Source organism: Pseudophryne corroboree, chromosome 1, assembly GCF_028390025.1.
Source record: "Pseudophryne corroboree isolate aPseCor3 chromosome 1, aPseCor3.hap2, whole genome shotgun sequence".
Classification (NCBI taxonomy): Eukaryota; Metazoa; Chordata; class Amphibia; order Anura; family Myobatrachidae; genus Pseudophryne; species Pseudophryne corroboree.
In genome coordinates this window covers 862,865,963-862,884,420 of record NC_086444.1, presented here as the reverse complement: position 1 = coordinate 862,884,420, position 18,458 = coordinate 862,865,963, and the positions used below count along the sequence as shown (strand labels likewise).

At 47.8% G+C, this 18,458-nt stretch overlaps 1 protein-coding gene across 2 annotated transcripts in view; it reads right to left on the bottom strand.

The window, feature by feature from the left end:
- FUT10 (fucosyltransferase 10) overlaps window positions 1-18,458 on the bottom strand; it is an 84,464-nt gene that overhangs the window by 17,272 nt on the left and 48,734 nt on the right. For both annotated transcript variants that reach the window (XM_063920000.1, XM_063920001.1), the window contains one exon: window positions 4,144-4,979. In XM_063920000.1, coding sequence (XP_063776070.1) covers window positions 4,144-4,979 — 836 coding nt within the window. The remainder of the gene's footprint in view (window positions 1-4,143; window positions 4,980-18,458) is intronic.

Genomic DNA, 18,458 nt, shown 5'->3' with positions numbered 1-18,458 from the left:
TCTTTGAGCGCCCCTCATATATAAGACTGCGTCTTTAATGTGGGCTAAGGTTAATAAAATGGTATCCTTGTCTAGGGTATCAAGGCCAGCTGACAAGGTATCTGTCCATGCTGCAACCGCGCTACATACCCATGCCGATGCTATTGCCGGTCTGAGCAAAGCACCTGTATGCACATAAATAGACTTTAAAGTAGTCTCCTGTCTGCGATCAGCAGGATCCTTGAGGGCTGCCGTGTCCGGAGACTGTAGCGCCACCTTCTTAGACAGGCGTGTTAAAGCCTTGTCCACCCTGGGAGAGGATTCCCAACGTACCCTGTCCAGTGCAGGGAAAGGATACGCCATAAGAACCCTTTTGGGAATCTGCAGTTTTTTATCTGGAGTTTCCCAAGCTTTTTCAAATATCTCGTTAAGCTCATGAGATGGGGGAAAGGTTACCTCAGGTTTCTTTTCCTTATACATGTGCACCCTCGTGTCAGGCACAGAGGGGTCATCTGTGATATGCAAAACATCTTTTATTGCAATAATCATACACTGAATACTTTTTGCCACCCTTGGGTGCAATTTAGCATCATCGTAGTCGACACTGGAATCAGAATCCGTGTCGGTATCAGTGTCTACTATTGGGGATAGGGGACGTTTTTGAGACCCAGAAGGACCCTGTGACCCAGTCCAATCCGTGGATTGACTCCCTGATTTCTCCCTGGACTCTGCTTTGTCCAGTCTCTTATGTAATGAGGCCACACTTGCATTTAACATATGCCACAGGTCCATCCAATCATGAGTCGGCGTTGCCAACGGAGACACACCACTCATCTGCTCCACCTCCTCCTTGGACGAGCCTTCCGCTTCAGACATGCCGACACACACGTACCGACACCCCACACACACACAGGGATATATCTATAAGGGGACAATTCCCCAACAAGGCCCTTTGGAGAGACAGAGAGAGAGTATGCCAGCACACACCCAGCGCCAACTGACTCTGGAATAAAACCCAGATAGCGCTTTTTATATATATATATACCAATGTGTATACACTCACTGCGCCTTAAAATTGCGCCCCCCTCCCCCCTCTTTTTAGCCCTCTGTCACCGAGTTCAGCAGGGGAGAGTCCGGGGAGCCAGCTTCTCTGCAGCTTCTGTGGAGAAATCTTCTTATACTCACCCGGCTTCTATCTTCCGGCTCTGTGAGGAGGACGGCGGCGCGGCTCTGGGACGAACGGCGGGGTGAGACCTGCGTTCCGACTCCCTCTGGAGCTAATGGTGTCCAGTAGCCTAAGAAGCAGGGCCTATCATTTAAGTAGGTCTGCTTCTCTCTCCTCACTCCCACGATGCAGGGAGCCTGTTGCCAGCAGTGCTCCCTGAAAATAAAAAACCTAACAAAATTCTTTTTCAGAGAAACTCTGGAGAGCTCCTCTGTAATGCATCCTATCTCCTCTGCACACAAAATCTAACTGAGGTCTGGAGTAGGGGCATAGAGGGAGGAGCCAGTGCACACCCATACTAAAAGTTCTTTATAGTGCCCATGTCTCCTGCGGAGCCCATCTATACCCCATGGTCCTTACGGAGTCCCCAGCATCCTCTAGGACGTAAGAGAAATTATAATTTGATTCTACAATATACAGCACATCAGCACTTTTTGTTTAGTTAAATACTCTTCTACATGTATGTATATTTTTTAGCAGACAAAGAAGACTTTTGAGTTTGATATTTTAGGTAAGTCAAAGAGTTCCAGAACATCTTCCATTATCATCACTTAATGAAACTGCAGGTATTCTAAATGCATTTCACCTAAACCTCCCCTTGTGTTTTAATCTGAAGCAGTGATACAATTTAGCCTGCTGGCTTCCCAGAGAATGCAAATTGTGATGTTACCAAAAGGAGAAGGCTGTGATTGCTACATGTTAACAGAAAAACTGCTGAGTCTGGATTCTATTAAATCTGACATGTTAGGACAAGGAATGTGCACGTTTCAAGCCTTTACATTTGAAAAAAATATAATTATGGAAAAATATATTAAACATATTCTCAAGCAAAAAAAAAAAAAAAAAAGAAACACACACACACACACACACACACACACACACACACACACACACACACACACACACACACCTTACTGTTATAGAACTAGTAAAAACATAACAATTTTGCTTGTTTAAAGTATATTTCACCTGTATTATTATTATTATTATCACATATTGGTAAGGCGCCACAAGGGTACAGCAGCGTTGTAATTCTTTATCTAATTGTAATGTAAATTACTTTTAATATGATAATGCAAAATATCCAGAATCTTGCAGCGTATTGTATGACTAAAGGTTTTTGTTTTCTTTAATGTTTATTCTGTACTTTGGAATTTAAGTTAACTACTAACTATACTCAGTCAGGGAATAATTGTATTAAAACTATCAAATATATAGCAAGACAGCACAGGTGAGCATATGATATTAATTATAAACTAAAATACACAAAAAAAATATCAATAATACAGAACACACTTTAAATAATAATAAAACAAACAAAGGGGGTAATTCAGATCTGATCGCTGCTGTGCGTTTTCGCACAGCGGGCGATCAGATCCTAACTGCACATGTGTATGCACCGCAATGCGCACGCGCGTCGGACAGCAATAACGGGCATTGCCGGTCAGCGACGGGATGGTGCGAAAATCCAATTGCACGGGCGTTCGCAAGGTGATTGAATGGAAGAGGCCGTTTGTGGGTGGCAACTGAGTGTTTACTGGGAGTGTCCGTAAACACGTAAGCGTGCCCAAGCGTTTTCAGGGAGGGTGTCTGACGTCAGCGCAGGCCACGATCAGCCTGTTCTCATCGCACTGGAGGAGTAAGTCCTGGGTTGTGCACAGACTGCACAAAGTGTTTTTTTGCAGCTCAGCTACACATGCGAACGCACACTTGCACGGCGAATTTACACTCCCTCTGTAGGTGGCAACTATCTGATCACAGGACAGCAAAATTAGCAGCCCAGCAATCAGATCTGAATTAGGCCCACTGGTTAGTTTTTGGCACACAGATATAAAACTAAAACTTAGTTATTGTAAAAAAAAAAAAAAAGATAGTCATAGCTGAATGTCATGGTCACTGGTTATGTATTCCCACGCACATGTGTTTTCAGTGCTAATTAGTTGTATTTGTACTTCAGAGACAGTGGGCCTAATTCAGATCTGATCACTGGGCTGCGTTTTTTGCTGCTCTGCGATCAGATAGTCCCCACCTACATGGGGAGGGTTAAATCGCTGTGCAAGGGTGCGGTCGCATGTGTAGCAGAGCTGCACAAACTAATTTTGTGCAGTCTCTGAGCAGCCCAGAACTTACTCTTCCCGTGTGATCGATTCCTGCTGATCGGGGCCGGAGCCGACGTCAGACACCCTCCCTGAAAAAGCCTGAGCCCGCCTGCGTTTTTCCAGACACTCCCTGAAAACGGTCAGTTGCCACCCACAAACGGCTTCTTCCTGTCAATCTCCTTGCAAACGCCCGTGCGAATGGATCCTTCGCACCAGCCCGTCGCTGACCAGTGAAGCCCGTATTAGCTGTGCAACGCGCCGGCTCAGTGCGGTTCATGCGCAGTTCAGATCTGATCGCCCGCTGTGCGAAAATGCACAGCAGCAATCAGATTCGAATTACTCCAAATGTCCATATGACCCTAATTGTTAGTAACCAAGCAAAGGAATATTAGTCAGTTTGTCAGGAGTTTAAAATGTTAGCAGTCTCTTATCCCAGTCACAGGGGTAAATTTACTAAAGCTGTTGATACAGATTTGGTGATGTTGCCCATAGCAACCAATTAGATGTTGTCTAGCATTTCTCTATTGCCTTTTAGAAAATGATAGACATCATCTGATTGGTTGCTATGGGTAACATCACCAATTCCCTGTTTTAGTAGCGTTAGTAAATATACCCCATGGTATTAGCCAAGCAATATTATAGTAATCTTATTAGTAGAAGCAGCTTGCATGCAATAAAGGTCACTTATTTGTTAGTATCTCCACAATTAGTAGGTGCAAAGGTATATTATTGTTACCTGCTCTGTGAGTACTGCATGCTTACCAGGTTATAGTACTATTAAACAGATTAATGTTCCTTGAATTATTATTATCCAACACACAGCTATAGTGCTATACATACCTTTTCCTGTAGTCGTATGTTATCCCACACTCTTCTACACACCATGCACTCAAAAGCATCAACGTAGTTGTCCTGCGTTACATCTTGCACACCCCAAGTTCTGTCTTTAAGGGCAGTAACTAAGTGATTGTTGCTGATATGACCTTGAAGTTTCCACTCTAAAAATTCCATATAGTGTCTGTCATCTTGGTCCAAGTGCTTAATGTATTGTGCAAGTTCTCGAGGATGCGAAAATCTGTCAACAATGATCACACTTTTATTGCTTGGCAGCCAGTCCTCAATGTTACTGGCCCCATAATATACTGGAATAGACCCCAGTTTAAGAGGTCTCCACAACTTCTCAGTTATGTAATCCTCACAAACCGCATTTTCAAATGCAAGGATGAACTTGTACTGAGCAAGTATGTTGTAGAACTGGGTGTCATCCATGAAAGATGGGTTGCTGACTTGTGGAGGTAAGTCTCTGTTATGCAAGCACTCACCATAGGAATCTACAGCAATATAATTCATTAGTTCTTTAACATAAGTATCCCGATCTGATGGGGGATCACAGTCAGACTGCACATATACTACTGGAGCAAGCCTTCTTCTCAGAGCATTCTTTTTTCGCAAAGGTACAAAGTACTCAAGAGATGTCAGGGTCTGCAGATCCTCCAGATATTGGCTTGTCAATGGCAAATGGGAATGTCGGCTGAATGTAGCAGTGTGGTTAAACATACTTATGGTTGGTTGATGAAACAGTTTGTAGTTGTTTTTTGGGGACTCTTCATGAAATAAAGCCCATTCATGATAAAACTTACGTGGAAGTGGTAAGCTGCCTGTGCTGAAATCTGTGCCTATAAACACAATACAACTGTCACAATGAATATTAGTCACAATGAATATTAACAAACAGCATCATTAGTAACCTTTACTTAGATGTTTTGTGTTACTCCACCATTTACATTCACTGCTATATTTAAAAAAAAAACTGGATTCCACAGGGAATAACATCGGGGTGTAGAGTTGGATCTTGATCCGAGACACCAACAGGCTAAAGCTTTGACTGTTCCCAGGATGCATTGCACCGCCTCCTCTATAACCCCGCCTCAAGACGCTGGAGCTTAGTTTCGTTAACCTGTCCAATGCAGTAGCAGGTAAAAGAGATGGTAGGTGTTAGTCACATAGAACCACATTCTCACGACAGGAGAAGGGACTAGCGGCTAATGCCATACAAACTCAAAGAAACTAAGTGCATCAGGGTGGGCGCCCCGTGGAATCCAGTGTACCTCGCAGAAAGAGCTTTAACTATGGTAAGTCTACCATAAATCTCCTTTTCTGCAGCGGGGTACACTGGTATTCTACAGGGAGTAACATTGGGGATATCCTAAAGCAGTTCCTCGTGGGAGGGGATGCACTGTAGCGGGTACAAGAACCCGGTGTCCAAAGGAAGCATTCAGGTAGGCAGAAGTATCAAAGGCATAGAACCTGATGAACATGTTCACTGAGGACCATGTAACCGCCTTGAACAACTGTTCAGCGGACGCGCCACGGAGTGCCGCCCAAGAAGGTCCAAAAGACCGAGTAGAATGAGCTTTGATAGCAGCAGCTGGGATACCAGCCTGCGCATAGGCTTGTGCAATCACCATTCTAATCCATCTGGCCATGGTCTGCTTATTTGCAGGCCAGCCACATTTGTGAAAACCAAAAAGTACAAAAAGGGTATCTGACCTCCTGAGGGAGACGGTCCTCTCTATGTAAATATGGAGAGCCCGTACCACATCCAAAGACCGCTCATTGGAGGACAAACTAGAAGAGATAAAGGCCGGAACCACAATCTTTTGGTTAAGATGAAAAGATGATACCACCTTAGGGAGATAACCAGGGCAAGTTCGAAGAACTACCCGGTTATGGTGAAAAATCAGAAAGGGTGGATGACAGGACAAAGCGCCTAAGTCTGACTCCCTCCTAGCAGAGGCAATAGCGAATAAAAACACGATCTTAAGTGTAAGACATTTTTGATCCACAGACTCAAGAGGTTCGAATGGAGACTCTTGCAGGGCATTTAAGACAATAGACAGATCCCATGGAGCCACAGGAGGGACATAGGGAGGCTGAATCCTTAAAACACCCTGAGTGAAAGTATGAACGTCAGGAATAGACGTAAGTTTCCTCTGAAACCATACTGACAAGGCATATATATGAACCTTGAGGGAGACCAGACGAAGGCCTAAGTCCAAGTCCTGTTGCCGAAAAGCCAAAAGTCTGGAAGTTTTGAAAGTATGTGCATCATAATTCTTACCAGCGCACCAGGTGATGTAAGAATTCCAGACCCTATGTCAAATCTGTGCGAAAGCCAGTTTACGGGCTTTCAACATAGTTTGAATAACCGCCTCAGAGAATCCCTTGGCCCTCAGGAGTGAAGCTTCAAGAGCCACACCATCAAAGCCAGTCTGGCCAGGTCCAGGTAGACACAAGGGCCCTGAATGAGGAGGTCTGAGCGTTGAAGAAGTAGAAGTAGAAGAGGACGATCTATCGAGAGACCCTGCAGGTCTGAGAACCAATGCCATCTAGGCCACGCTGGAGTGACTAGAAGTAGTATTCCTCTTTCTTGCTTGAATTTCCGCAGTACCCTGGGCTGGAGTGATACTGGAGGGAACACGTATGGCAGCCGAAAGTTCCATGGAATTGCTAGTGCATCCACAAACGCTGCCTGAGGATCCCTTGTCCTTGATTCGAAGACCGATACCTTGTGATTGTGTTGAGGCGCCATCAGATCTACATCTGGTACGCCCCACTTGTCCACTAGGAGTTGAAAGACTTCCGGATGAAGACTCCACTCTCCGGCGTGAATGTCCTGACAACTGAGGAAATCTGCTTCCCAGTTGAGGAATGAACACTGCTGATTTTGCTTGCAGATGGCGTTCCACCCAACGGAGGATATTGGATACTTCCAGCATTGCCATGCGGCTTCGAGTGCCGCCTTAATGATTCATGTACGCCACCGTGGTGGCGTTGTCCGACTGTACTTGAACAGGCCTGTTCTGTACTAGAGGCAGGGCCAATGTCAACGCATTGAACACTTACCGCAATTACAGAATGTTTATCGGGAGGAGAGATTCCTCCCTGGTCCACCGAACATGGAGAGAGTGTTGCTCCAACACCACACCCCAACCCCGCAGACTGGCATCCATTGTCAGGAGGACCCAGCTGGGGATCCAGAAGGGATGGCCCCTGCTCAACTGTTGGTCACCAGATCAGTGACAGACGAACCTCCGGAGTCAAGGAGATCATTTGAGACCTGATCCAATGAGGCAGGCCGTCCCACTTGGAAAGGATTAACCTCTGCAGAGGTTGGGAATGAAATTGAGCGTACTCTACCATGTCGAAAGCTGACACCATGAGGCCTAGTACTTGCATCGCTCTTGGGCGAGAGAGGAAATATCTGATCCTGTCCTGAAGTTTCAGGAATTTCTCTGGAGACAAAAACAATCGTTGGTTGTGTGTGTCCAGTAGTGCACCATGTCCGAGCTGGGACCAGCGAGGACTTTTTCCAGTTGATGAGCCACCCGTGGGCTTGTAGGAATTGGACCGTCAGTTCCAGATGACTGAGGAGGACCTCTTGGGAGTTCGCCAGGATCAGCAAGTCGTCCAGATACAGCAGGATTCCGATTCCCCGACGGCGGAGAAGAGCCGTCATCACGGCCATGACCTTGGTGAAGATCCGAGGGGGCCATAGCCGATCCAAAAAGGCAGTGCCTGGAATTGATAATGTAGGTTGCGAATAGTAAACCGCAGATATTGCTGATGCGACATGGCAATATGTATGTGCAGGTAAGCATCCTGTATGTCCAGGGATACCATATAGTCTTCGGGTTCCATGGCCAGCACTATAGAGCGCAGAGTTCCCATACGGAATTTGGATACTCTCACAAACTTGTTCAAGAATTTGAGGTTGAGTATAGGCCAGAAGGACCCATTTGGCTTCGGAACTAGAAAACAGGGTCGAATAGTATCCCCTGCCTCTCTGAGACAGAGGTACCGGCATTACCACTCCTGTATCCAGGAGGGATTGTACAACCAAGTGTAGAGCTTGCGCTTTTAACGGATACGCAGGGATAACCGCTGTGCAAAACTGGCGAGGGGGGCGTCTCTTTAAAGAGATCGCGTACCTGTGAGAGACAACTTCTCGCACCCAGGAGTCCGAAGTAGTCATTAACCAGGCCTGGGCAAACTGCAGAAGTTGGCCTCCCACCCTGGGGTCCCCCAGGGGGAGGCCTGCCCCGTCATGCAGCAGGCTTGTCTTGATTGGAAGCAGGCTGACGGGCGGCCCAGGATTGTTTAGATTTAGGCTTAGTGGTTTTGGAAGCACAAGCCTGTCGTGGATACGCCTGATCCTTTGCTTTTCCTGGAGGTCGAAAGGAACGAAAGGTGGTACTCTTAGCCTTCGGAACAGAAGGATTAGTATTTGGAAGAGACGCAGTCTTGGCAGCAGCCAAGTCAGTTACAATCTTGTTCAGATCCTCCCCAAATAGGATGTCTCCCTTAAAAGGGAGCACCTCCAAGGTCTTTTTGGAGTCCAGCTACACCTTCCAGGACCTCAACCACATAATTCGATGAGCCAGGATGGACGTAGTAGATGCCTTGGCCGCCATTACACCTGCATCAGAGGCCGCCTCCTGAATATAGTGGGAGGCTGTGGTAATATAAGATAGATATTGTCTGGCAGTGTCAGAAAAAAATAGGATTTTAATTACCTAATGGCAAATACTTTTCTCGTAGTCCGTAGAGGATGCTGGGGTCCATATTAGTACCATGGGGTATAGACGGGTCCACCAGGAGCCATTGACACTTTAAGAGTTTAATAGTGTGGGCTGGCTCCTCCCTCTATGCCCCTCCTACCAGACTCGGTCTAGAAACTGTGCCCGAGGAGGCAAAATACTTTGAGAGAAGGAATTACACAGATAGTGGCGAGATTCATACCAGCTCACACAACAGGCAAATCTGACTAACATGTCGGAACAACTCAGCAACAGCTGAAACAGTAAATAACAAAGAACTTACCTAGGAACCAGGCAGAACTGAACTATAAACCAATGCTGGAAAACGCAGCGCTGGGCGGGCGCCCAGCATCCTCTACGGACTACGAGAAAAGGATTTACCGGTAGGTAATTAAAAATAAGAATTTACTTACCGATAATTCTATTTCTCATAGTCCGTAGTGGATGCTGGGGACTCCGTAAGGACCATGGGGAATAGCGGCTCCGCAGGAGACTGGGCACATCTAAAGAAAGCTTTAGGACTAACTGGTGTGCACTGGCTCCTCCCCCTATGACCCTCCTCCAAGCCTCAGTTAGGATACTGTGCCCGGACGAGCGTACACAATAAGGAAGGATTTTGAATCCCGGGTAAGACTCATACCAGCCACACCAATCACACCGTATAACTTGTGATCTGAACCCAGTTAACAGTATGATAACAGAGGAGCCTCTGAAAAGATGGCTCCCAACAATAATAACCCGATTTTTGTAACAATAATAAGAATTTACTTACCGATAATTCTATTTCTCGGAGTCCGTAGTGGATGCTGGGGTTCCTGAAAGGACCATGGGGAATAGCGGCTCCGCAGGAGACAGGGCACAAAAGTAAAGCTTTTACAGGTCAGGTGGTGTGTACTGGCTCCTCCCCCTATGACCCTCCTCCAGACTCCAGTTAGGTACTGTGCCCGGACGAGCGTACACAATAAGGGAGGATTTTGAATCCCGGGTAAGACTCATACCAGCCACACCAATCACACCGTACAACTTGTGATCTAAACCCAGTTAACAGTATGATAACAGAGGAGCCTCTGAAAGATGGCTTCCTAAACAATAACCCGAATTAGTTAACAATAACTATGTACAAGTATTGCAGATAATCCGCACTTGGGATGGGCGCCCAGCATCCACTACGGACTCCGAGAAATAGAATTATCGGTAAGTAAATTCTTATTTTCTCTATCGTCCTAAGTGGATGCTGGGGTTCCTGAAAGGACCATGGGGATTATACCAAAGCTCCCAAACGGGCGGGAGAGTGCGGATGACTCTGCAGCACCGAATGAGAGAACTCCAGGTCCTCCTTTGCCAGGGTATCAAATTTGTAAAAATTTACAAACGTGTTCTCCCCTGACCACGTAGCTGCTCGGCAGAGTTGTAATGCCGAGACCCCTCGGGCAGCCGCCCAAGATGAGCCCACCTTCCTTGCGGAATGGGCCTTAACAGATTTAGGCTGTGGCAGGCCTGCCACAGAATGTACAAGTTGAATTTTGTTACAAATCCAACGAGCAATCGACTGCTTAGAAGCAGGTGCACCCAACTTGTTGGGTGCATACAGTATAAACAGCGAGTCAGATTTTCTGACTCCAGCCGTCCTTTAAATGTATATTTTTAAGGCTCTGACAACGTCCAACAACTTGGAGTCCTTCAAGTCGTCTGTAGCCGCAGGCACTACAATAGGCTGGTTCAGGTGAAACGCTGATACCACCTTAGGGAGAAAATGCGGACGCGTCCGCAGCTCTGCCCTATGTCGAATGGAAAATTAAATAAGGGCTTTTATAGAACAAAGCCGCCAGTTCAGATACTCTCCCGGCCGAAGCCAGGGCCAGTAACATAGTCACTTTCCATGTGAGATATTTCAAATCCACCTTCTTTAGTGGTTCAAACCAATTTGATTTGAGGAAATCTAAAACTACATTTAGATCCCACGGTGCCACCTTAGGCACCACAGGAGGCTGTATATGCAGTACTCCTTTGATAAAAATCTGGACCTCAGGGACTGAGGCCAATTCTTTTTGGAAGAATATTGATAGGGCCGAAATTTGAACCTTAATAGATCCCAATTTGAGACCCATAGACAATCCTGATTGCAGGAAATGTAGGAAAACGACCCAGTTGAAATTCCTCCATCGGAGCACTCCGCTGCTCGCACCACGCAACATATTTTCGCCAAATACGGCGATAATGCTTCGCGGTGACTTCCTTCCTTGCCTTTATCAAGGTAGGAATGACTTCTTCTGGAATGCCTTTTCCTTTTAGGATCTGGCATTCAAACGCCATGCCGTCAAACGCAGCCGCGGTAAGTCTTGAAAAAGACAAGTACCCTGCTGAAGCAGGTCCCTTCTCAGAAGTAGAGGCCACGGATCGTCCGTGACCATCTCTTGAAGTTCCGGGTACCAAGTCCTTCTTGGCCAATCCGGAGCCACTAGTCTTACTCCACTTTGCCGTATAATCCTCAATACCTTTGGTATGAGAGGCAGAGGAGGAAACACATATACCGACTGGTACACCCAAGGTGTTACCAGCGCGTCCACAGCTATTGCCTGCGGATCTCTTGACCTGGCGCAATACCTGTCCAGTGTTTTGTTGAGGCGAGACGCCATCATGTCCACCATTGGTTTTACCCAACGGTTTAATAGCATGTGGAAAACTTCTGGATGAAGTCTCCACTCTCCCGGGTGAAGGTCGTGTCTGCTGAGGAAGTCTGCTTCCCAGTTGTCCACGCCCGGGATGAATACTGCTGACAGTGCTATCACGTGATTCTCCGCCCAGCGAAGGATCCTGGCAGCTTCTGCCATTGCCCTCCTGCTTCTTGTGCCGCCCTGTCTGTTTACATGGGCGACTGCCGTGATGTTGTCCGACTGGATCAACACCGGTCTTCCTTGAAGCAGAGGTTCCGCCTGGCTTAGAGCATTGTAGATTGCTCTTAGTTCCAGAATGCTTATGTGAAGAGACTTTTTCAGGCTCGACCACACTCCCTGGAAATTTCTTCCCTGTGTGACTGCTCCCCAGCCTCTCAGGCTGGCATCCGTGGTCACCAGGATCCAATCCTGCATGCCGAATCTGCGGCCCTCCAATAGATGAGCCTCCTGCAACCACCACAGAAGGGATACCCTTGTCCTCGGCGACAGGGTTATCCGCAGGTGCATCTGAAGATGCGACCCTGACCATTTGTCCAACAGATCCCTTTGCATGGAATCTGCCGAAAGGGATTGCTTCGTAAGAAGCTACCATTTTTTCCCAGGACTCTTGTGCATTGATGTACAGACACCTTTCCTGGTTTTAGGAGGTTCCTGACCAGGTCAGATAACTCCTTGGCTTTTTCTTCGGGAAGAAAAACCTTTTCTGAACTGTGTCCAGAATCATCCCCAGGAACAGCAGACGAGTTGTCGGCATTAATTGGGATTTTGGAATATTCAGAATCCATCCGTGCTGCTTTAGCACCTCTTGAGATAGTGCTAAACCCATCTCTAGCTGTTCTCTGGACCTTGCCCTTATTAGGAGATCGTCCAAGTATGGGATAATTAATACGCCTTTTCTTCGAAGAAGAAATATTATCTCGGCCATTACCTTTGTAAAGACCCGAGGTGCCGTGGACAAACCAAACGGCAGCGTCTGAAACTGATAGTGACAGTTTTGTACAACGAACCTGAGGTACCCCTGGTGTGAGGGGTAATTGGAACGTGGAGATACGCATCCTTGATGTCCAAGGATACCATAAAGTCCCCTTCTTCCAGGTTCGCTATCACTGCTCTGAGTGACTCCATCTTGAACTTGAACTTCTTTATGTACAGGTTCAAGGACTTCAGATTTAGAATAGGCCTTACCGAGCCATCCGGCTTCGGTACCACAAAAAGAGTGGAATAATACCCCTTCCCTTGTTGTAGAAGAGGTACCTTGACTATCACCTGCTGAGAATACAGCTTGTGAATGGCTTCCAAAACCGTCTCCCTTTCTGAGGGGGACGTTGGTAAAGCAGACTTCAGGAAACGGCGAGGTGGCTCTGTCTCTAATTTCAACCTGTACCCCTGAGATATTATCTGCAGGATCCAGGGATTTACCTGCGAGTGAGCCCACTGCGCGCTGTAATTCTTGAGACGACCGCCTACCGCCCCCGAGTCCGCTTGCGAAGCCCCAGCGTCATGCTGAGGCTTTTGTAGAAGCCGGGGAGGGCTTCTGTTCCTGGGAAGGAGCTGCCTGTTGCTGTCTCTTCCCTCGTCCTCTGCCTCGTGGCAGATATGAATAGCCCTTTGCTCTCTTATTTTTAAAGGAACGAAAAGGCTGCGGTTGAAAGGTCGGTGCCTTTTTCTGTTGGGGAGTGACTTGAGGTAGAAAGGTGGATTTCCCGGCCGTAGCCGTGGCCACCAAATCCGATAGACCGACCCCCAAATAACTCCTCTACGCATCGCCTGTCCACTGTCGTGTCCATAAAGCTCTTCTGGCCGAAATGGACATAGCACTTACCCGTGATGCCAGTGTGCAGATATCTCTCTGTGCATCACGCATATAAAGAAATGCATCCTTTATTTGTTCTAACGACAGTAAAATATTGTCCCTGTCCAGGGTATCAATATTTTCGATCAGGGACTCTGACCAAACTACCCCAGCACTGCACATCCAGGCAGTCGCAATAGCTGGTCGTAGTATAACACCTGCATGTGTGTATATACCTTTTTGGATATTTTCCATCCTCCTATCTGATGGATCTTTAAGTGCGGCCGTCTCAGGAGAGGGTAACGCCACTTGTTTTGATAAGCGTGTTAGCGCTTTGTCCACCCTAGGAGGTGTTTCCCAGCGCTCCCTAACCTCTGGCGGGAAAGGGTATAAAGCCAATAACTTCTTTGAAATTAGCAGTTTTTTATCGGGGCACCCCACGCTTCATCACACACGTCATTTAATTCTTCTGATTCGGTAAAAACTACTGGTAGTTTTTTTACACCCCACATAATACCCTGTTTAGTGGTACCTGTAGTATCAGCTAAATGTAACATCTCCTTTATTGCCAAAATCATATAACGTGTGGCCCTACTGGAAAATACGGTTGATTCGTCACCTTCACTACCGGAATCAGTGCCTGTGTCTGGGTCTGTGTCGACCGACTGAGGCAAGGGGCGTTTTACAGCCCCTGACGGTGTTTGAGGCGCCTGGACAGGCACTAAGTGAGTGTCCGGCCGCCTCATGTCGGCAAACGACTGCTTAAGCGAGTTGACGCTATCCCGTAATTCCACAAATAAAGGCATCCATTCTGGTGTCGACCCCCTAGAAGGTGACATCCTCATATTTGGCAATTGCTCCGCCTCCACACCAATAACGTCCTCATACATGTCGACACACACGTACCGACACACAGCAGACACACAGGGAATGCTCTATACGAAGACAGGACCCACTAGCCCTTTGGGGAGACAGAGGGAGAGTCTGCCAGCACACACCAAAAAGCGCTATATATGACAGGGATAGCCTTATGATTAAGTGCTCCCTTATAGCTGCTTTTATATTAATATATTGCCATTTATTTTGCCCCCCCTCTCTGTTATACCCTGTTTCTGTAGTGCAGTGCAGGGGAGAGACCTGGGAGCCTTCCTGACCAGCGGAGCTGTGACAGAAAATGGCGCCGTGTGCTGAGGAGATAGGCCCCGCCCCTTTTCCGGCGGGCTCGTCTCCCGCTATTTAGTACATTTAGGCAGGGGTAAATATCTCCATATAGCCTCTGGGGCTATATGTGAGGTATTTTTAGCCTTTTTAAAGGTTTTCATTTGCCTCCCAGGGCGCCCCCCCCCCCAGCGCCCTGCACCCTCAGTGACTGCCGTGTGAAGTGTGCTGAGAGGAAAATGGCGCACAGCTGCAGTGCTGTGCGCTACCTTAAGAAGACTGCAGGAGTCTTCAGCCGCCGATTCTGGACCTCTTCTTGCTTCAGCATCTGTGAGGGGGCCGGCGGCGTGGCTCCGGTGACCATCCAGGCTGTACCTGTGATCGTCCCTCTGGAGCTTCATGTCCAGTAGCCAAGAAGCCAATCCATCCTGCACGCAGGTGAGTTCACTTCTTCTCCCCTCTGTCCCTCGTTGCAGTGATCCTGTTGCCAGCAGGAATCACTGTAAAATAAAAAACCTAAGCTAAACTCTCTAAGCAGCTCTTTATGAGAGCCACCTAGAATTGCACCCTTCTCGGCCGGGCACAAAAATCTAACTGGAGTCTGGAGGAGGGTCATAGGGGGAGGAGCCAGTACACACCACCTGACCTGTAAAAGCTTTACTTTTGTGCCCTGTCTCCTGCGGAGCCGCTATTCCCCATGGTCCTTTCAGGAACCCCAGCATCCACTTAGGACGATAGAGAAAACTATGTACAAGTATTGCAGACAATCCGCACTTGGGATGGGCGCCCAGCATCCACTACGGACTATGAGAAATAGAATTATCGGTAAGTAAATTCTTATTTTCTCTAACGTCCTAAGTGGATGCTGGGGACTCCGTAAGGACCATGGGGATTATACCAAAGCTCCCAAACGGGCGGGAGAGTGCGGATGACTCTGCAGCACCGAATGAGAGAACTCCAGGTCCTCCTCAGCCAGGGTATCAAATTTGTAGAATTTAGCAAACGTGTTTGCCCCTGACCAAGTAGCTGCTCGGCAAAGTTGTAAAGCCGAGACCCCTCGGGCAGCCGCCCAAGATGAGCCCACTTTCCTTGTGGAACGGGCTTTTACAGATTTTAGCTGTGGCAGGCCTGCCACAGAATGTGCAAGCTGAATTGTACTACAAATCCAACGAGCAATAGTCTGCTTAGAAGCAGGAGCACCCAGCTTGTTGGGTGCATACAGGATAAACAGCGAGTCAGATTTCCTGACTCCAGCCGTCCTGGAAACATATTTTCAGGGCCCTGACAACATCCAGCAACTTGGATTCCTCCAAGTCCCTAGTAGCCGCAGGCACCACAATAGGCTGGTTCAGGTGAAAACGCTGGAACCACCTTAGGGAGAAACTGAGGACGAGTCCTCAATTCCGCCCTGTCCGAATGGAAAATCAGATAAGGGCTTTTACAGGATAAAGCCGCCAATTCTGACACGCGCCTGGCCCAGGCCAGGGCCAACAGCATGACCACTTTCCATGTGAGATATTTTAACTCCACAGATTTAAGTGGTTCAAACCAATGTGACTTTTGGAACCCAAACTACATTGAGATCCCAAATTGCCACTGGAGGCACAAAAGGAGGCTGTATATGCAGTACCCCTTTTACAAACGTCTAAACTTCAGGGACTGAAGCTAGTTCTTTTTTGGAAGAAAATTGACAGAGCCGAAATCTGAACCTTAATGGACCCCAATTTCAGGCCCATAGACACTCCTGTTTGCAGGAAATGTAGGAATCGACCCAGTTGTATTTCCTCCGTCGGGCCTTACTGGCCTCGCACTACGCAACATATTTTCGCCAATTGCGGTGATAATGTTTTTGCGGTTACATCCTTCCTGGCTTTAGATCAGGATATGGAAGACTTCATCTGGAATGCCTTTTTTCCTTCAGGATCCGGTGTTCAACCGGCATGCCGTCAAACGCAGCCGCGGTAAGTCTTGGAACAGACAGGGTCCTTGCTGGAGCAGGTCCCTTTTAGAGGTAGAGGCCACGGATCCTCCGTGAGCATCTCTTGAAGTTCCGGTTACCAAGTCCTTCTTGGCCAATCCGGAGCCACGAATATAGTGCTTTCTCCTCTCCATCTTATCAATCTCAGTACCTTGGGTATGAGAGGCAGAGGAGGGAACACATACACTGACTGGTACACCCACGGTGTTACCAGAGCATCTACAACTATTGCCTGAGGGTCTCTTGACCTGGCGCAATACCTGTCGAGTTTTTTAATCATGTGGACGACTTCTGGGTGAAGTCCCCACTCTCCCGGGTGGAGGTCGTGCTGAGGAAGTCTGCTTCCCAGTTGTCCACTCCCGGAATGAATACTGTTGACAGTGCTATCACATGATTTTCCGCCCAGCGAAGAATCTCTGCAGCTTCTGCCATTGCCCTCCTGCTTCTTGTGCCACCCTGTCTGTTTACGTGGGTGACTGCCATGATGTTGTCCGACTGGATCAACACCGGCTGACCTTGAAGCAGAGGTCTTGCTAAGCTTAGAGCATTGTAAATGGCCCTTAGCTTCAGGATATTTATGTGAAGTGATGTATCCAGGCTTGACCCTAAGCAGTGGATATTCCTTCCCTGTGTGACTGCTCCCCAGCCTCGCAGGCTGGCATCCGTGGTCACCAGGACCCAGTCCTGAATGCCGAATCTGCGGCCCTCTAGAAGATGAGCACTCTGCAACCACCACAGGATGGATACCCTTGTCCTTGGTGACAGGGTTATCCGCTGATGCATCTGAAAATGCGACCCGGACCATTTGTCCAGTAGGTTCCACTGGAAAGTTCGTGCGTGGAATCTAACGAATGGGATTGCTTCGTAGGAAGCCACCATTTTTACCCAGAACCCTTGTGCATTGATGCACTGAGACTTGGTTCGGTTTTAGGAGGTCCCTGACTAGCTCGGATAACTCCCTGGCTTTCTCTTCCGGGAGAAACACCTTTTTTCTGGACTGTGTCCAGGAACATCCCTAGGAAACAGAAGACAAGTCGTCGGAACCAGCTGCGATTTTGGAATATTGAGAATCCAATCGTGCTGCCGCAACACTACCTGAGATAGTGCTACACCGACTTCCAACTGTTCCCTGGATCTTACCCTTATCAGGGAATCGTCCAAGTAAGGGATAACTAAAATTCCCTATCATTTCGGCCATTACCTTGGTAAAGACCCGGGGTGCCGTGGACCATCCCTACGGCAGCGTCTGAACTGATAGTGACAGTTCTGTACCATAACCTGAGGTACCCTTGGTGAGAAGGGTAAATTTTGACATGAAGGTAAGCATCCTTGATGTCCCGAGACATCATGTAGTCCCCTTCTTCCAGGTTCGCAATCACTGCTCTGAGTGACTCAATCTTGAATTTGAACCTCTGTATGTAAGTGTTCAAAGATTTTAGATTTTAGATTTAGAATCAGTCTCACCGAGCCGTCTGGCTTCGGTACCACAATAGTGTGGAATAATACCCCGTTCCCTGTTGCAGGAGGGGTACCTTGATTATCACCTGCTGGGAATACAGCTTGTGAATGGCTTCCAAAACTGCCTCCCTGTCAGAGGGAGACGTCGGTAAAGCCGACTTTTGGAAACGGCGAGGGGGAGACGTCTCGAATTCCAATATGTACCCCTGAGATATTACCTGAAGGATCCAGGGGTCTACTTGCGAGTGAGCCCACTGCGCACTGAAATTCATTGAGAACGGGCCCCCACCGTGCCTGAGCTTGTAAGGCCCTAGTGTCATACTGAGGGCTTGGCAGAGGCGGGAAAGGGTTTCTGTTCCTGGGAACTGGCTAATCTCTTCAGCCTTTTTCCTCTCCCTCTGTCACGAGCAGAAAAGAGGAACCTTTTGTCCGCTTGCCAACAAAGGACTGCGCCTGATAATACGGCGTCTTATTTTGAGAGGCGACCTGGGGTA